A 24073-nucleotide genomic window follows, 5' to 3' on the forward strand; every position below is an offset into this window, starting at 1 on the left:
GTTTTTGAAAATGTTTGCAAATTTATAAAAAAAATAAAAAACTTAAATATCTTATTTACATAGGTATTCAGACCCTTTGCTATGAGACTTGAAATTGAGCTCAGGTGCATCCTGTTTCCACTGATCATCCTTGAGATGTTTCTACAACTTGACTGGAGTCCACCTGTGAGAAATTCAATTGATTGGACATGATTTGGAAAGGCACACACCTGTCTATACAAGCTCCCACAGTTGACTGTGCACGTCAGAGAAAAAAACCAAGCCGTGAGGTTGAAGGAATTGTCCGTAGAGTTCCAAGACAGGATTGTGTCGAAGCACAGATCTGGGAAAGCACACCAAAACATTTCTGCAGCATTGAAAGTCCCCAAGAACACAGTGGCCTCCACCTAGAGCTGGTCGCCCGGCCAAACGGAGCAATCGGAGGAGAAGGGCCTTGGCCAGGGAGGTGACCAAGAAACCGATGGTCTCACTTAAAGAGCTCCAGAGTTCCTCTGTGGAGATGAGAGAACATTCCAGAAGGACAAGCATCTCTGTAGAGTGGCCAGACCGAAGCCACTCCTCAGTAAAAGGCACATGGCAGCCCGCTTGGAGTTTGCCAAAAGGCACCTAAAGGACTCTCAGACCATGAGAAACAAGATTCTCTGGTTTGATTAAACCAAGATTGAACTCTTTGGCCTGAATACCTAGCGTCACGTCTGGTGGAAACCTGGCACCATTCCTACGGTGAAGCGTGGTGGTGGCAGCATCATGCTGTGGGGATGTTTTTCAGCGGCAGGGACTGAGAGACTAGTCAGAATCCAGGGAAAGATGAACAGAGCAAAGTACAGAGAGATCCTTGATGAAAACCTGCTCCAGAAAGCTCAGGATCTCAGACTGGGGTGAAAGTTCACCTTCCAACAGGACAACGACCCTAAGCACACAAACAAGACAACGCAAGAGTTGCTTCGGGACAAGTCTCTGAATGTGTGTGCCAAGCTTGTAGCGTCATACCCAAAAAGGCTAGAATTGCTGCCAAAGGTGTTTCAACAATGTAGTCAATCACCACCTTCCGGAGACACCTGAAACCCCACCTCTTTAAGGAATACCTAGGATAGGATAAAGTAATCCTTCTAACCCCCCCCCTCCTTAAAAGATTTAGATGCACTATTGTAAAGTGGTTGTTCCACTGGATATCATAAGGTGAATGCACCAATTTGTAAGTCGCTCTGGATAAGAGCGTGTGTGTAGATTGATGATAGAAAAAAATATGAATCCATTTTAGAATAAGGCTGTAATGTAACAAAATATGGAAAAAGTCAAGGGGTCTGAATACATTGCGAATGCACTGTGCATAGTAATGAGATTGGGATAGGAGATATTGGCCTTAATGACATACAGTACCAGTCAAAAGTTGACACACCTACTCATTCAAGGATTTTTCTTTATTTTTACTATTTTCTACATTGTTGAATAATAGTGAAGACATCAACACTATGAAAAACCACATATGAAATCATGTAGTAACCAAAAAAGTGTTAAACAAATCAACATATATTTGAGATTCTTCAAAGTAGCCACCCTTTGCCTTGATGACAGCTTTGCACACTCTTGGCATTCTCTCAACCAGCTTCACCTGGAAGGCAATTTAAAAAAAACATTTTTTGTTTTATTTCACCTTTATTTAACCAGGTAGACTAGTTGACAACAAGTTCTCATTTACAACAGCGACCTGGTGGGTGGGTACTTTGAAGAAATTCAAATATATTTTGATTTGTTTAACATTTTTTTGGTTACTACATGATACCATATGTGTTATTTCATAGTTTTGATGTCTTCACTATTATTCATCAATGTAGAAAATAGGTGTGTCCAAACTTTTGACTGGTACTGTACTTAGTTAATCATGGTTAGGACAGGAGATATTGGCCTTGTGACATAGTTTATTTGTCCCATGCATGATCTCAGCTGAGGTGGCGGCTTACAGCCCCAAATAAATACACAGGTGGATCGACAGTCAGGACACAGAAATAATTGATTTAATGGAACAAATAGTGTATATTCAGTACAACAGTACCCTCTAGTGTTGACTCATTAACGTCGTTTTTAGTCTATTATCTAGATATTCCTTCATGGCTAGCTTGACACAAAACAGCATCCTTGTTGAGGCACAGCAAATAACACAAACTCAACACTATTTAGTTGTCACAGAAATCTCTTGAAAACGTCTCACAGTGCTATCAATATATACCGCGCAAAAAGCTCTTCGTGCATAGCTGCTATTGCAGAATGGTAAAATGATTCACCTTCTGACTACAAGTTCTCTTTATCCAGTTGATCCATTCTATCCTTCACACACTCACTAAAGAGATGACTGGACATAGAGGGACCGATGACCTGGACACTAAACTCCTTCTGCACGTACAGAACGTCTTCATAAAGGTTGTTTACCTCGGCACAGATTTGCAGCAGCCTCCTTCTCTCAAGCACGTCCTGCCTTCTATAGTCTATAGTGTGGATTCTCAGGGTTGACTGCCAAACAGCGACCAAATCAGTCAGCTCTGACATGGTCAGCTGGACTTCAGAGAGACCCTTGCTATTGCGTCCTCCTCTCAGGGATATCAGAGTCAGGTCGGCCACATCATTGTCATCGAACACAGCCGACACACCGTGGTTCCTAAAGCATTGGTCAAATTGATCTTTAGAAAATCTCTGAATGTAAAGAAATATGTTTGTGTCCACCCACATGGACTCCTCTTCCACGTCAACATCACCCCCTGAGCTGACCTTGGAAGTCCCTGCTGCCACTGGGCTTGACAGAGATTGATCACGGCTTGACGGAGCGATGTACTTCTCTAATGTGTGACTGCTGCTGACGACCTTGGATTCCCCACTCCCAGATGCCATGGAGCTCCGAGAATGATCAGAGCTTGATGGAGCTGCCCTGCGGTGCTTTTCCAAGGATTGATTTATTGTAGAAGCCTCACTCCCTCCTGCCACAGAGCTTGACAGAGAATGATCAGCACTTGATGGAGCTGCCCCGTTCTTCTTCTCCCAGGTGTAACCGCTGACCCGGAAGTCCACCTCAGCACCATCAGCAGATCTGACCCTGGAAGACCTACTCTCTGCTACCACAGAGCTCAGGGAATGATCATGGTTTGATGGAGATGGAGCTCTGTGCTTTTCCAAGGCATGACTGCTGCTGACCTGGGATACCCCATTCCCTGCTGCCACTGAGGTCAGGGAGTAACCAGAGCTCGATGGAGCCCTGTGCTTCTCCTCTGGGTGACTGCTGCTGCTGGCAGTGGCCCGCTGGAGCAGGTCCTCTCTCAGGGCCCTGACAGCAGAGAAGGGCCCCTCCACTGAAGCTTTACCCTCCTGGCTGGGTAGAAGGCAGATCCTCACTGATCTGTGAGCAGGCTGCAAGCTTTGGATCACAGACTCCTGCTGTTCCTCGTCACCGAAGATTGACAGGTCCACTTTAGCGTTCACGTAGAACAACACCTATGGCATGATGAACATAGGATCAGTCAGTATGTGTACTGTACTGTGTGCTACTGTTCCTTCCATGCAGGAATAAACATTTACTGTATTGATTTACTGTTGATTGATTTGATTGCTTGACTGTACTCACGTCTTGGGTGAATTTGTATACAGTGATAGGGTAGTCTTGAGGGAACTCCTTATCACACATGATCTGTTTCTTCCTGGTTACCATCTCAGCATCTGTTAGAATACATTTTTTGTTATGACCTATAGGCATATATGTAACAAAACTACATCCCAGCTAAGAAAACTTTTGTTACAGTATTTCTGTTACCTCTGGTGTTTTCAAATGTAACAAAAGCCACCCCCTTGAAGCTGGTCGGGTACTTGATGTTTTCTACATCTCCTCCGTGGCTTCTGGAGCTCTGGAAGTGAATAACCAGTTTGTCTGCCATGCGACAGCTGGACAGTGTGTCTGGTACACCAGAGACCACGACTGTTCTGTTCTCCTCTGAGAGGTTCATCACCTGCAAATAAACCATGGTCATGTGGAGGTTTAGCCTATCTATGACTAAAAAGATACAAATAATTCAGATTGTAAAACGTATCTCTTCTTAAACTGTATTCTCTTTGAACTGATCTCTTATAATGCCGTGGATGTTAAAACAAATAACCAAAAACTGCTCTTGAATGATTTTAAGGGTGTATTCGTAAATTCACCCTGGAGTGTCTGAGTGGCCTCTGGGCGTTGTAAATTCAGAGCGTTTCGCTCTTGGTGCGTTTAGAGCGCACACTGGACGCTCTGGTCAGGAGTAGGGCTGATCCGAGCGTTCTGACCACACAATGGCAGTCAAACACCCAAGCTAACTAGCTAAAGTTAGCTAGCTACGTCCAGACAAGAATTAGGGAAAGCCTCACTCTGACCATTTTACTCACCTTAGCAGAGCTGGTTAGGCTGTTGTCACCTTATCTAGAGCATTGGTGCCTGTAACTGTGCTGCTGGCAAAATTTTTTGGCCGACGTTGACTGACACCTGTCATATTTAACCTGTGTTGAGCATTCGTAAATTCCTCCGTTGTTCTGCACTCTGGCACACTCAGACGAAACTGCTCTGAAATCGGAGTAGATAGCCAGAGTGAATTTACGAACGCACCCTAAATCATGCCATAACTTAGCAGAAAACTTGATCTATCATGCATGAAGTAGAACTTACCCGTTTCAGTTTAAACAACACTAATTTCAACTCAGAGCGAGATGTAGTTTATTTCGACTGCTATTGACAATATGAAAACCAAACGCATTTACCTTGTTTCGGTTTCAATATGTGAATCGTAGTAGAGTGCCTGATCTAAGGTCAGTTTAGCATTTCTGCTTCATGGATTTCAGGTGGATACGCGGATGCTAGACCTGCGTCTACTCAATAATTATCGATATACTGATGCCGATTTCAAAACAACTGGGAACTCTGAAAAATACGAGGTCAAATGATGAGGTCAGTGATCTTGTTTTAAACACACTGAAGTCCCAGTTCCCAGTTGTTTTGAACGCTGCATGACAAGACAATACAGGTCTGTCTCTCCGCCCAAAGCGGCACCGCGGGCTGACTATCTCCCGTCTATCCTTTCTTTGGATTGGTGGATACGTAAACGCCTCCGTTCTGTACATTAACGTTACCTTGGAAATAATGGTCCCTTTGCGGAGTTCATTTTTCAAAAATAATGTACAGAGGCGTTTATCCCGCTTATATCACAGTTGCCAAATAAAACAATATGAAAGCACACATTTGCCGGTAGAAATACTTATTTTGCGTTGATATTTTCATTTGTAGAAGCGAATTCATACTTTGTCATATTTTGGTTGCTAGAGACGCGACCCAGTCGTTCGTTCTTTAAGTTCCGTTGCCATGCTCAGTGAAAACATTATCACCCCTTGCCTGTTGCTAGCTAGCTACGGCTACACACAGTCACCACCTCCGCACCAAGAATAACGTTTGTTTAAGCTGTTTATCCCGCTTATACCACGGTTGCCAAAGAAAACAATACTAAGCACATATTTACCCGTAGAAATAACATTTGTTTCGTTGATATTTTCATTTATATAAGCGAATTCATACTTTCTCATATTTTAGTTGCTAGAGACGCGACCCAGTCGTCCTTATGTTCCGTTACCATCTCTTGTTTGCTAGCTAGCCAACTTACCATCTCTTGTTTGCTAGCTAGCCAACTAGCCAACTTACCATCTCTTGTTTGCTAGCTAGCCAACTAGCCAACTTACCATCTCTTGTATGCTAGCTAGCCAACTAACCATCTCTTGTATGCTAGCTAGCCAACTTACCATCTCTTGTTTGCTAGCTAGCCAACTAGCCAACTTACCATCTCTTGTTTGCTAGCTAGCCAACTAGCCAACTTACCATCTCTTGTATGCTAGCTAGCCAACTAGCTACGACTAACAATTCATTAAGATACATCTACAACAATGAGCTGATAATGCCCGATTTTGCCTGACATAGTTATACAAGTTTTCCTTCTCGTCAGGACACTCGTGAACACTGACTGTTAATTACGAGGAGGTCGCATTGCATATAAAACACTACGCTAGAAGCTATCAAACCTGCCAATATGACAACTGAATAAATAAACAAATACTTGTTACTGAAAACCGCTGGTCATACTAGAAACATGTGGGAGGATTTGACAGTACAGTACAGCGACCAGAGAAGTTCATGTTCATCACTCACAACGTTAGGTCATCAGATGCTCCAAAAAATGTCTCTTAGCTAGCTACGTTTTTTTCTCGTTGGACCTGCGTTTACAATGTATCCAATATCAGTTTGTGTAGTTGTTGGTTTAGCTTTCTGTAACTTTGTAGCAAGTACTGTCTACTGGAAAAGTGTGCATTATTCACAACACACCCCCAACCCCATCATACCCAAACATTTCTATTTAAGATGGTTGTTGATGGTGGATTCAGGAGAGATGTACAGTCTGCTGGTGCAAGATGTTTTTACGCCACCTACCGGAGGAAGACAGATTTTCCGCCCAGTTGAGCCTCTGGTCTTCTCCATTGGTAGTGAAAATGCAATAATAAGTCCACCAGTGGGCACTGTCGCTCCAACCTTGAAATTCGGTTCATACTATCGGCACAATAAACAAAAATATATCACAGATTCTCCTTGTAGGATGACAACCACAATATTGAAGGTAGCATTTCTCTGGGGCTTTTATATTTTACGTTGGATGATGATATACTATAGAGAACAAACCACGTTAAATTCAATGTTTATACAAGAACACAATTACTGTAGCTAATATGATAAACTATACTGGTAACTGCCAATTATAATGAAAACACTTTAGAGTAAATGAGGGATACAAAGTATATTGAAAGCTGGTGCTTCCACACATGTGTGGTTCATTTAACATCCCATCATGCTAACGTGTATAAAAATGCTGGGTAGGTCATTATCTTGGTAACCATGGCTATGCCTCCATAGGATGACAATGTCCCCATGCACAAGTAAGTGGTCACGGAATGGTTTGATGAGCATGAAAAACGATCTAAACCATATGCCATGGCCGTCTGTCACCAGATATCAACAAAATTGAATACTTATGGGAGATTCTGGAGAAGTGAATGAAACAGCATTTTCCACCATCAACAAAACACCAAATGATGGAAATTGTCGTGGATGAATGGCGTCGCATCCCTCCGACAAGAGTTTGACACTTGTATAATCTATGCCAAGGTGCATTGAAGCTGTTCTGATTCATGGTGGCCCACCACCCTATGAAGACACTATGTTGGCAGTTACCTGTATGCCCTTGGTGGTAATGAAGCAAGCAGAAAGAATCTCATATTTTGTCAAACGACAGGAGTGTTGTTGAAATGACAAAGCACATCGTTTTGGTGTAAACATTTATTGGTTTCAAACAGAAATGAAAACATCTTGCACCAGCAGACTGTACATCTCTCCTGAATCCACCATCAACAACCATCTTAAATAGAAATGTTTGGGTATGATGGGGTTGGGGGTGTGTTGTGAATAATGCATACTTTTCCAGTGACCCTTCTGATAGGATACAAATGGTAAAACGAACTAAACATGAAAGGAATTTGGCCTGGCCACCCTATATAGTGCACTACTTTTGACCAGGGCCCATAGGGAATAGGGTGCCATTTGATACGGAACCAGGGAATGGGTGGACTGAACAGAGAGGGTTGGAGGTTGGTGAGAAGGCCATTCATTTTAAAATAGCTCAAATAGAATAAACCATCAATGAGATGCACCAAGGTTCTTCTCATCTTAACTTAAAAACGATAAACCACTACCAAAACAAACATTTCTCCCTTGTGCCAGTGCAAAGATACCATTTACAAAGTAGAAAAGTCAGAATAATTTAGCTACCATATCAGTGATGATTTATTGTGAATGAAATTGGTGGGCCAGAGTTTATACAAATGGAATTGGATGGGGTATCTTGTCTTTAGGGGTGTTTGGGAGAGGGATGGATAGTGGCACCAGAGTCCAGTTAGAAGGCACAAAAAAAAAAAACATTCTGTTGGGCTAAGTCCCAAATGGAACCCTATTCTCTAGATAGTCCACTACTTTAGACCAGGTCCCATAGGGCTCATAAAACCATAGCCCTATGGGACCTAAGTAGTGCACTGTATAGGGAAATGGGGTGCCATTTGGAACACATCCTTGTTCTAGAAGACCCTAATCTGCTGTTGTAGTAGCACACCAACTGACTAACAGGAGTGACTCTACGGGCCGAATCCTAACTTCATATTATACACCGGCACAACTCAGGCTTTCGTGTAAATCAAGCTTTTACGTCAATGGGACATTTTAAACTGAAATCTGGAGTTATCCATCGCAGATCTCAAATCAGAATCCGGCCCAAAGAGACACTCTTGTCCAATGAGAGACACTTGGTATTTTATCCTCTTGTAATGAATGAGTACAACCCTGCTTTGGGTGTTCTGACTGCAGCTTTTAACAAACATAAAACTAAATAAAACATGTTGCTCCTTTACCATGTTCTGTCTGCAAATAAAATAATATCACACTTTTGGAACTTTATTCTTGTTTTTCTGTCTGTGTCTTTGTGTTTCAACATTGGTGTGTTGTCAGATCCTTTTTACACATTTTCATCTCACAAAGTAGAGAACATTCCAAAGGCATTAACACATTCCCAGAAAGCCTCTACAACAAGTGAAAAAGCTGTTAGATAATGCCAACCAAGTGATACTCCATCAGTCTGTCTGTCAGTCCGGTGGGAAGTGGAGACTAGTGAGTGATGCTTGCAGAAGAGGGGTGTCTGGTTGGTTGGCCGATGGCAGCAGTGGAGGAGGTGGTGGTGGGGTGGAGGGGCCATGGCGAGGGCCCATGACGGGCAGCCCCTCATAGCACCCCGTGGGAGCCCCTAGAACAATCTCTCAGGAGCCCTCGTAACATATCACCTCACCCTGCTATTGAGAGGTGGTCCTCTCCAGGTTGGCTGGCTAGAGCATCCCAACCTGCTATTGAGAGCTGGTCCTCTCCAGGTTGTGAAACTCATCAGAGTGTCTCTTGCTAGTTCTGAGTTTGTACGTGGTGGTAAGGAGGGGCCCAGGGCCGGCAGGGCCACTGTGTCTGAGCAAGGCGTTCTGAGCTGCGTACCTGGAGGGAAACACAGCCAGGATGGTGTAAGTGGACGCCAGGTCATTATGGTTACTACTGGGGGGTTTGGAACAGGAAGTAGTGTCAGTGTTTGTGTCACCGTTGTTACTGTCCCCCCCAGCCCCACAGTGCTTCAGCAGGGTTTCACCAGACTGGTTCTGGTGTTGGTGCTGTTGGGTCTCAGACAACCACTTGATCATGGCCCCTCCTCTGTACAGCTCCCCCAGGAGAGAGTCTGCCTCCGTACGACTGATGCCCTCTGGTAGCTCCAGCACCTCCAGGACTCCACCGTTCACTGCACGGAGAGAGAATTGATTGATTCACCAGGTCAGTTATTGACAACACGATCTTTTACCACTTACTGCACGGAGACCAACGGAAGCTGATCATCTCTAGTGGCAACAGGGATGACATTAGGTTTAGCTGTTGGGGGAGTAATTGTGGACCAATAAACACTACTAGAGTCATTTCAATAAGGATCATTTTTCCTTCTAAAATAAAATCTTGCTGAGTGGAATCCAATCCAGTATGTGAGAGAATCCTTATATTCCTAACACCTAGGTACACCAGTTTATTTATTTAGCCAGGTGTGAATTCTACCTAGTCTTTAAATTCTTCTTACATGAACAAATACATTCCCGTATGGTCCTTCAGTGCACAGCAAGTGGTTTTTAATGAGAATATATATATATACACACATAGAGAACCAGTCAAAATCTAACACACCTACTCATTCAAGGGTTTTTCTTTATTTTTACTATTTTCTACATTGTAGAATAACAGTGAAGACATCAACACTATGAAACGCATATGGAATCATGTAGTAACCAAAAAAAGTGTTAAACAAATCAAAATACATGTTATATTCGAGATGCTTCAAAGTAGCCACCCTTTGCCTTGATGACAGCTTTGCACACTCTGGGCATTCTCTCAACCAGGTTCATGAGGTGGAATGCATTTCAATTAACAGGTGTGCCTTGTTAAAAGTTTATTTGTGGAATTTATTTCCTTCTTAATGCGTTTGAGCCAATCAGTTGTGTTGTGACAAGGTAGGGGTGGTATACAGAACATAGCCCTATTTGGTAAAATACCAAGTTCATATTATGGCAAGAACAGCTCAAATAAGCAAAGAGAAACGACAGTCCATCATTACTTTAAGACATGAAGGTCAGTCAATCAAGAAAATACTTGCTTGGGCCAAGAAACATGAGCTATGAACATTAGACGGGTGGAAATCCAAATGTGAGATTTTTGGTCTTTGAGACGTAGAGTAGGTGAACGGATGATCACCGCATGTGTGGTTCCCACCATGAAGAAGGTAGTGTGAAGGTGCTTTGCTAGTGACACTGTCTGTGATTTATTTAGAATTCAAGGCACACTTAACCAGCATTCTGCAGCGATATGCAATCCCATCTGGTTTTCACTTAGTGGGACTTTCATTTGTTTTCAACAGGACAATGGTCCAACACACCTCCAGGCTGTATAAGGCCTATTTGACCAAGAAGAAGAGTGATGAGGCCTCCACAATCACCTGACATCAACCCAATTGAGATGGTTTGGGATGAGTTGGACTGCAGAGGGAAGGAAAAGCAGCCAACAAGTGCTCAGCATATGTGGGAACAGCTCAACTAGCTGGTTGAGAGAATGCCAAGAGTGTGCAAAGCTGTCATCAAGGCAAAGGGTGGCTACTTAGAAGAATCTAAAATCTATTTTGATTTGTTTAACATGTTTTTAGTTATGACATGATTTGATGTGTTATTTCAGTTGATGTCTTCACTATTATTCTACAATGTAGAAAATTGTAAAAATAAAGAAAAACCCTTGAATGAGTAGGTGTGTCCAAATCTTTTGACAGGTACTGTATATATTGTTTTTTAACTAGGTTGTTTATAAATATTGTATTAGAAAAAATATTGTTCTAAGACTCAAGTGTGATGATCCACAGGAATCCATTCAGACCATTATTATTTATGCTCCAAAATAAATAAACTGAACAGGGTTACATAATCACATATACAGGCTTTTTATGGATCAAAACGGGGCTTAGGTGGTGGGTGTGGCTATGGGCTTGGCCAATGGTGCGGTCACCAACTTACATTTGAGGCTGTCCTATTGGCCAGAGTGACAAAATGTTGTTTAAAAGCTAATTTCCTGAAATTCTACACATTTTGCCAAGGCTTATGCTATCTGAGTGACAAATAAAATGAACCATTTTATAAAAAATTCTCCTCGTCTAGCTTTTATTTAGGTTATTATTAGTTCTCAAAGACGATATTATTTAAAAATATATAGGTCCATTATATGATCTATGTGCCTAATATCCGGTTTTAGTCGTTTGATGTGGAACTGACAGCGTTTTAGCAACATGAAATCTTATAAAAATCTGATCACACAGGGAGAATGGCACTTTCATAAAAAACATTTCTTTACATTCTCTGACGAGCACTTAGATATGGTTATTTTCACATTTTCATACTTAATAGAATGTTTGGGAACTGACATTGAGTAAGGCATTTGTTAAAAATCTATAACAACATATAGTGGGAAAGTGGCCGTGCGTTTGGACAATTAATAGACACGGCAGTAAATAAACCCCAATAAGAACGTGTATGTCTTGTCCAGAACCAGACTCTACACAGACTGGTGCGCCAGAGCCAATCAAAGCTACAGTAGGCATATATGCAAATAAGCCATTTGCCACATGGGCCTGCCATCATTCACTTTGAACAGGACTGTGTGTTTACAGGCAGTAGGACCTGCCATCATTCACTTTGAACAGGACTGTGTGTTTACAGGCAGTAGGACCTGTCATCATTCACTTTGAACTAGACTGTGTGTTTACAGGCAGTAGGGCCTGCCATCATTCACTATGAACTGGACTGTGTGTTTACAGGCAGTAGGACCTGCCATCATTCACTATGAACTGGACTGTGTGTTTACAGGCAGTAGCAACAGCGCAACTTTAGACCATTAGAACACATTCAGCAAAAGCCACAAAATACACCTGAATGGATACATGCCAATATGTAAATACCACGGGAGTCCTCTTCCATCTGGGAACATCACAGTCCTATTGATCAACCCACCATGAACAGGTAGGCTCTCTCCCCTCTCCATTACCTGGGTCATGGTCTCCCCTCTCCATTACCTGGGTCATGGTCTCCCCTCTCCATTACCTGGGTCATGGTCTCTCCTCTCCATTACCTGGGTCATGGTCTCTCCTCTCCATTACCTGGGTCATGGTCTCCCCTCTCCATTACCTGGTCATGGTCTCTCTCCATTACCTGGGTCATGGTCTCCCCTCTCCATTACCTGGGTCATGGTCTCCCCTCTCCATTACCTGGGTCATGGTCTCCCCTCTCCATTACCTGGGTCATGGTCTCCCCTCTCCATTACCTGGGTCATGGTCTCCCCTCTCCATTACCTGAGTCATGGTCTCCCCTCTCCATTACCTGAGTCATGGTCTCTCCTCTCTATTACCTGGGTCACCTACACTAAGATCTGATGATAATGACTTCCTAGGCGGTGGTCTCTTCCCTCGACCCCCATGATGCCGGATTCCCATTGGGCCCTGAGGGAAAAGGAGACAGACATGTTGACTGGTCTGAGATTCTATTGTCTACTTTTTTCATCTTTTAATCTTACATTTTCATTTCACAGATTTGGTTCATTTTGTCGTATGAAACAACCTCCTTTGTCACGTGTGTGTGTGTGTTCTGAGGACTGACGTGGTGGTGGTGGTTGGGGACCATGTGGTGTGTGTTCTGAGGACTGACGTGGTGGTGGTGGTTGGGGACCATGTGGTGTGTGTTCTGAGGACTCACGTGGTGGTGGTGGTTGGGGACCATGTGGTGTGTGTTCTGAGGACTCACGTGGTGGTGGTGGTTGGGGACCATGTGGTGTGTGTTCTGAGGACTCACGTGGTGGTGGTGGTTGGGGACCATGTGGTGTGTGTTCTGAGGACTGACGTGGTGGTGGTGGTTGGGGACCATGTGGTGTGTGTTCTGAGGACTGACGTGGTGGTGGTGGTTGGGGACCATGTGGTGTGTGTTCTGAGGACTGACGTGGTGGTGGTTGGGGACCATGTGGTGTGTGTTCTGAGGCCTGACGTGGTGGTGGTGGTTGGGGACCATGTGGTGTGTGTTCTGAGGACTCACGTGGTGGTGGTGGTTGGGGACCATGTGGTGTGTGTTCTGAGGACTCACGTGGTGGTGGTGGTTGGGGACCATGTGGTGTGTGTTCTGAGGCCTGACGTGGTGGTGGTGGTTGGGGACCATGTGGTGTGTGTTCTGAGGACTCACGTGGTGGTGGTGGTTGGGGACCATGTGGTGTGTGTTCTGAGGACTGACGTGGTGGTGGTGGTTGGGGACCATGTGGTGTGTGTTCTGAGGACTCACGTGGTGGTGGTTGGGGACCATGTGGTGTGTGTTCTGAGGACTCACGTGGTGGTGGTTGGGGACCATGTGGTGTGTGTTCTGAGGACTCACGTGGTGGTGGTGGTTGGGGACCATGTGGTGTGTGTTCTGAGGACTCACGTGGTGGTGGTGGTTGGGGACCATGTGGTGTGTGTTCTGAGGACTCACGTGGTGGTGGTGGTTGGGGACCATGTGGTGTGTGTTCTGAGGACTCACGTGGTGGTGGTGGTTGGGGACCATGTGGTGTGTGTTCTGAGGACTGACGTGGTGGTGGTGGTTGGGGACCATGTGGTGTGTGTTCTGAGGACTGACGTGGTGGTGGTGGTTGGGGACCATGTGGTGTGTGTTCTGAGGACTCACGTGGTGGTGGTGGTTGGGGACCATGTGGTGTGTGTTCTGAGGACTCACGTGGTGGTGGTGGTTGGGGACCATGTGGTGTGTGCCGTGGATCAGCGGAGGCCTGATGGCAGGGTTGTACTGGAGGGGTTGACCCAGTAATGGGTATCTGCCGTCCACTGCCTGCCCTGGGCCGAAGGGTCTGGGGAACTGGGTCATTATGGGGATGGGGGTGAGGCCGGCCGAGCGGAGGTTCTTTATGGAGGTGAGTTGATGGGTTGGGGCTTGGGGCTGTGCCGGAGGCGTGCTGGGGCCACCCAGCTGGGGACTGTTCTATAGGACAGAGGCAGAAAGGAGGGGACACAGAAACCCTTTAATATAGTCGATCAGAGGGAAAGTGTATCCTTAGTTCAAAGAGACGGGCCTGAGCAAGATGCGCTGCTCGGAGTCGCTTATCTTGATAACACAATGAGCAGTTATTTGGGATGCAAGATGTGTAGATCAGTCATCCTGCCCTCTCTCAGGCTGATCCTGCCCTCTCTCAGGCTGATCCTGCCCTCTCTCAGGCTGATCCTGCCCTCTCTCAGGCTGATCCTGCCCTCTCTCAGGCTGATCCTGCCCTCTCTCAGGCTGATCCTGCCCTCTCTCAGGCTGATCCTGCCCTCTCTCCAGCATGCAGAATATTACAAAGACTCCTGAATGGTTATGTCTAATTATCAGCAGCTGAGTAGTTACCTGTGAGTTGTTCTGAGTAGTTAGTTACCTGTGAGTGGTCTAGTTGTTCTGAGTAGTTAGTTACCTGTGAGTGGTCTAGTTGTTCTGAGTAGTTAGTTACCTGTGAGTGGTCTAGTTGTTCTGAGTAGTTAGTTACCTGTGAGTGGTCTAGTTGTTCTGAGTAGTTAGTTACCTGTGAGTGGTCTAGTTGTTCTGAGTAGTTACCTGTGAGTGGTCTAGTTGTTCTGAGGACCTCTGGCTGCGTGTGTGATCCAGACTGTAGTATCTGTTGTGTTTCCACTGTGGAGGGGAATGGGCTCTGGGCTGGTGGTTAGGGGGCAGGGTCAGCTGCATCATCACCATACCACCACTGTGAGGACCGGGGAGCACACCTACAGACACACAGTTACAACGACGTCAAAATCACAGCTTCATTGTCAAAGGATGTTTTCCATCCTCGGATGGACACACAAGGCAGGAAAACCATTTTAATGGTATCAAATCTCATACTTAAGGGTCTTTCAAAGCGAACAGTATCTATTTCAGTATGTCTGTGATCCCGGGGGGAATTGAACCCACGACCTTGGTGTTGCTGAGAGGAGGGGTAATGTTACCTGCACACTGCTGTCCTGGTAGCTGCTGGGTTCCACACGGAGACGAAGCCCGGGGAAACTGCATCTGCTCTGCCCCAGGAGGTGGTAAGAAACCCATCGATGAACTGTGGACACACACTTGGCCTAGTCAATATATTTATGGAGCTCTATGAGGAATCAATTAAAAGACATTGATAGCACCAGCAGCCAGACACTTTATATTTGCTGTCAAAGTGTCCCTTAAAGAAACCTCTTGAGGATACCCTAGGATAGGGGGCGCCACAGCGCATTTTGAAAAAAAATCGTTCCCATTTTCAACGGCCTACTAATCAAACTCAGAAGCTAGGACATGCATATACTTATTATATATGGATAGAAAACACCCTAAAGTTTCTAAAACTGTTTGAATGGTGTCTGAGTATAACAGAACTCAAATGGCAGTCAAAACCCCGAGACCGATTGAAACAGGAAGTGGAATTCAGAATTGTGGACTCGACTTCTCATCTTTCCCTATAAATCACACCGTTAACCATGGTTCAGTGAGCACTTCCTATTGCTTCCACTAGATGTCGCCAGTCTTTTCACAGTGGTTTGAGCCTTATACAGTCGAAACTCAGTGAATGAGACTCATTGGAAATTGGTCACAGGGGATGGGCCATCACCATTATGACGCCGGCGGCCATGTCTACCCCCACCTTTGGAAACGGTTTGAAAGACAATTAAATCATCCCCCTCGAATCGTATTGGCTCTCTTGGTGTTACAGGCCCTGAAGATTAATGTTTTACAACGTTTGACATGTTTGAACGAACCTACAGGCGGGAGAATCATTTTATCCGAAACTTCAGCCCTGCGCACATCGGAGAATTTGGAGAGAGCCCAAGGACGCGCTACCAACAGCAGGCTAATGGAACGTGAAGTATGGACTTTTTTCGACCGAAAATACATCTGTTGTGGACCTGGGATTCTTTCTGATGAAGACAACTAAAGGTAGGCGATTATTGACAATATTATACAAGATGAGATGTGACATGCGATTGTTCCAAGATGGCGCCGAGCTCTGTATATTAGCTAATTTTCTGAGTATCGCATCTCCTTTTATCGCAAAGTGTGATTACCCAGTAAAGTTAATTTAAAATCTGGTATGACAGGTGTTCTCAAGAGATATTCATCTATAAATGTTAGATTGACAATATAAATTTAAAAAATCGTTATAGGATAGTAATTTAGGGAATTGTAGCATTGTTTCCCGGGACGCATTTGAGGGGAAATTCGTTAGTCAACGTCAGACGCCGATGTAAAATGCTGTTTTTATATATAAATATGACCTTTATTGAACAAAAGAATGCATGCATTGTGTAACATGATGTCTTAGGTGTGTCATCTGATGAAGTTTGTAAAAGGTTAGTGCTGCATTTAGCTGTTTTTTGGTTATATGTGATGCAAGTGGTTGGTCGGAAAATGGCTATGTTGCTGCTTTTTACGATGGACTCATCTAACATAATCTAATGATTTGCTTTTCCTGTAAAACCTTTTTGAAATCGGACGACGTGGGTCGATTCAGGAGAGGTGTATCTATAAAAAAAATATATATATATTAATTATATATATATTTTTTAATTAGGATTTTTTTTCATGCTAATTGGCGATATGATTTTTCGCTGGATTTTGATCCCGCTGACGGGATGAGACGCTGAAGAGGTTTAAAGAGCCCTGACACAATGTTTCAGAAATAGTCTTGTATTAAAGGTCTGGTAATGATCTCGGATTAATGGTGACAGTCCAAGAGAAAAACAAACATGTCAATCATTTCCTCTTTATGACCTGAATCACTCTGGCATCAGACTGAAGGATTACATTACAGCTGCCTGGTACTGGACCCATAGGGCTCTGGTTAAAACTAGTGCACTATATAGGGAATAGGGTTTTATTTGGGACACTTAATATTAACACTGACAGTACCGATGCTGTGGGGCGGTATAGAGGAACCAGTACAACAGGGAGGGAGGTCACTTTCAGCTCAGTGGAGCTTCTGTTAGTAGGTCAGTCTGGAGGTCACTTTCAGCTCAGTGGAGCTTCTGTTAGTAGGTCAGTCTGGAGGTCACTTTCAGCTCAGTGGAGCTTCTGTTAGTAGGTCAGTCTGGAGGTCACTTTCAGCTCAGTGGAGCTTCTGTTAGTAGGTCAGTCTGGAGGTCACTTTCAGCTCAGTGGAGCTTCTGTTAGTAGGTCAGTCTGGAGGTCACTTTCAGCTCAGTGGAGCTTCTGTTAGTAGGTCAGTCTGGAGGATGACTTATAAGGCTGATGATACAGGTGCAGTGCAGCCCAGTCTTAATAGTACACCTCAGCTCCCATGAGGACCGGTTTCTACACCGGCAATAACGCCCTTCATCAACCACACTATAGGAGAACTATGGCTCTATAGAGTCTAGCTACAAGCTACTATAATGGACTGTTGTAAATGGTGTTGGCAGGTTGGTTGGTACACCGGTATCTGCGGCGCTTTCATCAACATTGAACTACTCTGGAATATGAAACAGTACCAGATTACAGACCTAACACTTAGACTATTTAATACACAGTCCATGTTCCTGGTGTCAACAATAGAACAGCTCAGCTCCTACCTCATGGTGCTGTGTTGATTTGGAGGCATGACACTGTAGTAGACCTGCATGCCTGACATGGCCATGGGACCTTGGCTTGGATGGCTCTGGATCATCATTGGCTGTTGACATGCCTGCTGATGTGGAGGCATGTTCTGAGAGCCCTGGGACATTGATACCTGCATGATGCACACAGACCATATGGAAAAATAGGATTAAGCAGGAGTATCTCTTTTTTACATTTACATCTGATGTCAGGTCCCTTTCAAATCTCTTTTCAATTCAATCTTCAAACTATTTAACATGTCAGGGTTCGATTGATATAATTAGAAGATTTTCAGTCAGGCAAAGATGTTCACAAGAGCAAGATGTTCACAATTGAAGATCAAACCATGTCAAAGTAAAAGGACAGGACAAATCAATTTGATTATTTAATTGAAAAACAACAGTTTAATAATGATAAGCCAAAAAGAACGTACCTGATAAGACGGCATTGAAGGGTACTGGACCATGAAGGCCGTCATGTGATTTCCCATATTGCTGTGCTGCTGGTTGTTCACCAGGTTCTGATGCTGAGGGCCCTGGGGCTGATTTGGCATCACAGCATGGTAACCTTCAGTAACATTAGGACGTTACAATTCACTTCTATTGACATATCTAGTGAGATACAGAACATTTGAATTCATTGTTTTTAAACAAAATGGTGACATTAATTCTATTCATAACGACTATGAATGAATGAGCCGAAGTGAAATGAGAAACATATTTAATAAGCCTCTGTTGTCTTGGGAGATGATCTTCTCTCTTTACTTGTATTAGAATTAATCAATAAGGCCTGAGGGGGTGTGGTATGTGGCCAATACACCACGGCTAAGGGCTGTTCTTAGGCACGACGCAACGTGGAGTGCCCGGATACAGACCTTAGCTGTGGTATATTGGCATATACCACAAACCACCGAGGTGCCTTATTGCTACTATAAACTGGTTAGCAACATAATTAGAGAAGTAAAAATACATGTTTTGTCATCCATGTGGTAAACTGTGTGATATACCACGGCTGTCAGCCAATCAGCATTCAGGGCTCGAACCACCCAGTTTATAATACCCATTACAATGTAGAAGACATCTAAAACATGGAGAAAATCATACAATATTGAATCCAAGGAAGGAAGAGCATAGTGGGAAAAAAAAATAGCGAAAACAAAAGACTAACACATGAGCAAATTACAAAAACAGACAACGCAAAATGCGCAACATAGAAAAACGGTGGTCTCGCTGGCAAAGTAAAAAACGGTGGTCTCGCCGGCAAAGTAAAAACGGTGGTCTCGCTGGCAAGTAAAAACGGTGGTCTCGCTGGCAAGTAAAAACGGTGGTCTCGCTGGCAAAGTAAAAACGGTGGTCTCGCTGGCAAAGTAAAAACGGTGGTCTCGCTGGCAAAGTAAAAACGGTGGTCTCGCTGGCAAAGTAAAAACGGTGGTCTTGCTGGCAAAGTAAAAACGGTGGTCTCGCTGGCAAAGTAAAAACGGTGGTCTCGCTGGCAAAGTAAAAACGGTGGTCTCGCTGGCAAAGTAAAAACGGTGGTAGAAATAGTAGTGCTTGTTCCATAGTGGACAGCTGAATGTCAAGGTTACAGACTCATCTCACAGAGAAATCCAGGGACCGCATTAGTCGTCCTTTTGTAAAAAGGTGACTGGAACATTCTTTAGCCCCAATGAGGAAAAGTGGAACAAGACGAGACCAATAGTCGATGAATGGTTTCATATGTGAAAGAGCAGGACACTATTTTGACCGTCCTCCAGTCTCTCTCCTGACCTCTGCTCACAAACCAAGCATGAAATGACTCTCCCATTAAATCCCACACACACCATTCCACCTGAGCACACAGAGAATGGGATTAGACTGCCTTGGTACAGCAGGTGAAATAGGAAGCTGCTAACAGGTGCTTTATGCCCATTGTCAGTGTGGCTTTATGTTGTAATCTGCAGGACTGAACGCTTCCAAAAAGACACATTGTAATAACACAGATGACGACCCTGAAGGAACAGGTAGTCATCATCATGACCGCTGGAGAAGAAGAGTTGAGGGGCTGAAAATAGAGCGCTGGAGAAGAGAGGAGTGAGAGACTGAAGAGAAGTGAGGGGCTGAAAAAGAGACCGGTTCACTGTGAGAATCATAGAACTCTCAGACAGCGTCCCGGCCCCGCATTCTGCCACTCTGCTTTCCAGGTTTCCCCATCACCAACACCTCTGTGTTCCAGTCCAGACTCCTGGTCTTCATCACCAACACCTCTGTGTTCCAGTCCAGACTCCTGGTCTTCATCACCAACAGCTCTGTGTTCCAGTCCAGACTCCTGGTCTTCATCACCAACAGCTCTGTGTTCCAGTCCAGACTCCTGGTCTTCATCACCAACAGCTCTGTGTTCCAGTCCAGACTCCTGGTCTTCATCACCAACAGCTCTGTGTTCCAGTCCAGACTCCTGGTCTTCATCACCAACAGCTCTGTGTTCCAGTGTGGCTGAGTTAAGAGTGTGGTGAGGTTGTAGGTTCAATTCCCACAAGCATCATTTATACTGAAGCCTTCAGCAAAACTGTTTGATTGCAGAAGCAAATTCCTTATGCAAGTGGTTTGGAAACAGTCATTATTTTCACTGTGGCTGGATATTCCACTGTTTATGCACTAGTAGACTAACAGTATATAGCCTAATTTGTTCCTCTGCTCAGCCCCAAGAGATGCCTCCTAATTCCCCCAACACACGATGGAGTAGCATTCCTCCACATTAAAGCCAGTAAATGACCACAGTGCTGCGTTCAGCAGGAGACAACCAGTAATACAGCTGTGTTGAGGAGGCAGGAGGCTGTAGCTAACAACCAGTAAAACAGAGCTGTGTTGAGGAGGCAGGAGGCTGTAGATAACAACCAGTAATACAGAGCTGTGTTGAGGAGGCAGGAGGCTGTAGCTAACAACCAGTAAAACAGAGCTGTGTTGAGGAGGCAGGAGGCTGTAGCTAACAACCAGTAAAACAGAGCTGTGTTGAGGAGGCAGGAGGCTGTAGCTAACAACCAGTAAAACAGAGCTGTGTTGAGGAGGCAGGAGGCTGTAGATAACAACCAGTAATACAGAGCTGTGTTGAGGAGGCAGGAGGCTGTAGCTAACAACCAGTAAAACAGCTGTGTTGAGGAGGCAGGAGGCTGTAGATAACAACCAGTAAAACAGCTGTGTTGAGGAGGCAGGAGGCTGTAGATAACAACCAGTAATACAGAGCTGTGTTGAGGAGGCAGGAGGCTGTAGCTAACAACCAGTAATACAGAGCTGTGTTGAGGAGGCAGGAGGCTGTAGCTAACAACCAGTAATACAGAGCTGTGTTGAGGAGGCAGGAGGCTGTAGCTAACAACCAGTAAAACAGAGCTGTGTTGAGGAGGCAGGAGGCTGTAGCTAACAACCAGTAATACAGAGCTGTGTTGAGGAGGCAGGAGGCTGTAGATAACAACCAGTAAAACAGCTGTGTTGAGGAGGCAGGAGGCTGTAGCTAACAACCAGTAATACAGAGCTGTGTTGAGGAGGCAGGAGGCTGTAGCTAACAACCAGTAAAACAGCTGTGTTGAGGAGGCAGGAGGCTGTAGATAACAACCAGTAATACAGAGCTGTGTTGAGGAGGCAGGAGGCTGTAGATAACAACCAGTAATACAGAGCTGTGTTGAGGAGGCAGGAGGCTGTAGATAACAACCAGTAAAACAGAGCTGTGTTGAGGAGGCAGGAGGCTGTAGCTAACAACCAGTAATACAGAGCTGTGTTGAGGAGGCAGGAGGCTGTAGCTAACAACCAGTAAAAGAGCTGTGTTGAGGAGGCAGGAGGCTGTAGCTAACAACCAGTAATACAGAGCTGTGTTGAGGAGGCAGGAGGCTGTAGATAACAACCAGTAAAAGAGCTGTGTTGAGGAGGCAGGAGGCTGTAGATAACAACCAGTAAAACAGAGCTGTGTTGAGGAGGCAGGAGGCTGTAGCTAACAACCAGTAAAACAGAGCTGTGTTGAGGAGGCAGGAGGCTGTAGATAACAACCAGTAATACAGCTGTGTTGAGGAGGCAGGAGGCTGTAGATAACAACCAGTAAAACAGCTGTGTTGAGGAGGCAGGAGGCTATAGATAACAACCAGTAATACAGAGCTGTGTTGAGGAGGCAGGAGGCTGTAGATAACAACCAGTAAAACAGAGCTGTGTTGAGGAGGCAGGAGGCTGTAGCTAACAACCAGTAAAACAGAGCTGTGTTGAGGAGGCAGGAGGCTGTAGATAACAACCAGTAAAAGAGCTGTGTTGAGGAGGCAGGAGGCTGTAGCTAACAACCAGTAAAACAGAGCTGTGTTGAGGAGGCAGGAGGCTGTAGCTAACAACCAGTAAAAGAGCTGTGTTGAGGAGGCAGGAGGCTGTAGATAACAACCAGTAAAACAGAGCTGTGTTGAGGAGGCAGGAGGCTGTAGCTAACAACCAGTAAAACAGAGCTGTGTTGAGGAGGCAGGAGGCTGTAGCTAACAACCAGTAATACAGAGCTGTGTTGAGGAGGCAGGAGGCTGTAGATAACAACCAGTAAAACAGCTGTGTTGAGGAGGCAGGAGGCTGTAGATAACAACCAGTAAAACAGAGCTGTGTTGAGGAGGCAGGAGGCTGTAGCTAACAACCAGTAAAACAGAGCTGTGTTGAGGAGGCAGGAGGCTGTAGATAACAACCAGTAAAAGAGCTGTGTTGAGGAGGCAGGAGGCTGTAGATAACAATCGTGTGACCCCCAGGGTGCAGAGAAACAGAATACACACTCAGCAAGCAGCTCACTGGGAGACAGCTCAGCTAATCAAGACAAACACAGAGAGATAGCAGTGTGTGTGTGTGTGTGTGTGTTTACCTGGCTGCTGGGGTAGAGGCTGGTTCTGGGGGCTGGTGTAGTGCACGGGGCTGACAGGGCGATAGTGCTGGTTGGAGTGGGGGTCCTGGGCTGGAGCACAGTAACATGTGTGCATCTACAGGAGAGGAAGGACAACAAGCAGACACAGAGTTTCTCTGGTCACCTTGGAATCTGAACACTTTCCTCATAGAGGATCTGAGGTCAATCTAGATTGTGATCATCCTTGGATAAAGTGGTGGATAATGTGATTGACTATTACTGAAGGAGACTGAGACCAACAAGTAGGTAGTTGAAGTAGACGATGCCATGAGATGGTGTGTTGACTGACCATGTGAGTGACTGTACTGTAACGTTGTACCTGCTGTGGCATGTAGCCCTGTTGCTGCATGACCGGCTGGCTCAAAGGGTGTGCAGGGCCGGGGGTGGGGTAGGCCTGGGTTTGTCCCACCACAGGGGGCCCTGGAGGGGCCACCATGTAGCCAGTCTGCTGGTGCTGCAGGGGGCCCTGGAGCACCACAGGGCCCGAGGGGTACATGGCAGGGTGGGGGCCGCCGTTCGTGCCGTCGCTGGACGCCTGGCGCACCACACTCATGTGGCTGAACTGGGCAGCAAGCCCTTCTTGCTGTGGGGAGAGAATAATGCTGAAAACATATGTTTCAAATATATGTACTGTCTGGACATGTCCTTTAAAATGGTCAAATCCAATCAATCAATAGACAGGGCCAGAGGCAATGGGCATCAAGACCACAGCCAAAATTATTAGGGCACACCGTAGCAAAACATTTTCAAACAGAAAATGAATGCGTCTTATTGGAGTCAAGTTCTAGTAGTCTCTCCCTGTTTCAGTCAGTTTTCTACTGTTTGATGCCGAACACCACCCAGGGAACCCAAACTGGGATATTTATAGCACCAGAGTAGGCTACCTCAGTCTAGGTCATCTATGACAAGCTGTTCAGTGGCAGTAAATTGGAAGTTTAGCGTATCTACTCATGGATTATTCAACATCTGGTATTGAATTAATGATTAAAAACTGTTAGTTTCAGTGCTTTAAATCAGCCATAGAGGGATGTGTTGGGTGAAACCAGGTCAGGAAAGGAGGACAACAGAACGCAGCCAGATCTAGTCTACCTAACAGAACGCAGCCAGATCTAGTCTACCTAACAGAACGCAGCCAGATCTAGTCTACCTAACAGAACGCAGCCAGATCTAGTCTACCTAACAGAACGCAGCCAGATCTAGTCTACCTAACAGAACGCAGCCAGATCTAGTCTACCTAACAGAACGCAGCCAGATCTAGTCTACCTAACAGAACGCAGCCAGATCTAGTCTACCTAACAGGGTGGTTTTATCTAACATTTATTTTACTAAGCAAGTCTGTTAAGAACAAATTCTTATTTTACAATTA

General features: G+C 45.0%; 2 protein-coding genes across 16 annotated transcripts in view; both read right to left on the minus strand.

Moving 5' to 3' along the window:
- Positions 1-1992: 1992 nt before the first annotated feature.
- Positions 1993-6463, minus strand: LOC106574852 (uncharacterized). Of its 6 annotated transcripts, none has more exons than XM_014150967.2 (5): positions 6200-6463; positions 4399-4573; positions 3797-3989; positions 3611-3702; positions 1993-3480 (listed from the first exon to the last, which is right to left on the minus strand). In XM_014150967.2, exons 3-5 carry the CDS (start codon positions 3984-3986, stop codon positions 2290-2292), a joined length of 1473 nt encoding a protein of 490 aa, XP_014006442.1. In that variant the 5' UTR covers positions 3987-3989; positions 4399-4573; positions 6200-6463; the 3' UTR covers positions 1993-2289. The 6 variants fall into 6 exon arrangements, with proteins under 6 accessions (XP_014006442.1, XP_014006435.1, XP_014006436.1 ...); XM_014150960.2 differs by lacking the exon at positions 6200-6463 and adding an exon at positions 4768-6164; XM_014150961.2 differs by lacking the exon at positions 6200-6463 and adding an exon at positions 4676-6164.
- Positions 6464-7363: 900 nt separating this feature from the next.
- The window catches only part of LOC106574832 (R3H domain-containing protein 1), a 48302-nt gene continuing 31592 nt past the window's right edge, over positions 7364-24073 (minus strand). For 9 of the 10 annotated variants that reach the window (XM_045698241.1, XM_045698238.1, XM_045698239.1 and 6 more), the window contains 9 exons: positions 23027-23290; positions 22669-22783; positions 18260-18393; positions 17802-17959; positions 15204-15307; positions 14815-14981; positions 13948-14208; positions 12605-12695; positions 7364-9419 (listed from right to left, as the gene is read on the minus strand). In XM_045698241.1, coding sequence (XP_045554197.1) covers positions 8986-9419; positions 12605-12695; positions 13948-14208; positions 14815-14981; positions 15204-15307; positions 17802-17959; positions 18260-18393; positions 22669-22783; positions 23027-23290 — 1728 coding nt within the window. In that variant the 3' untranslated portion in view covers positions 7364-8985. The remainder of the gene's footprint in view (positions 9420-12604; positions 12696-13947; positions 14209-14814; positions 14982-15203; positions 15308-17801; positions 17960-18259; positions 18394-22668; positions 22784-23026; positions 23291-24073) is intronic. The other variant, XM_045698243.1, reaches the window with a different exon arrangement.

Source organism: Salmo salar, chromosome ssa16 (assembly GCF_905237065.1).
Source record: "Salmo salar chromosome ssa16, Ssal_v3.1, whole genome shotgun sequence".
NCBI lineage: Eukaryota > Metazoa > Chordata > Actinopteri > Salmoniformes > Salmonidae > Salmo > Salmo salar.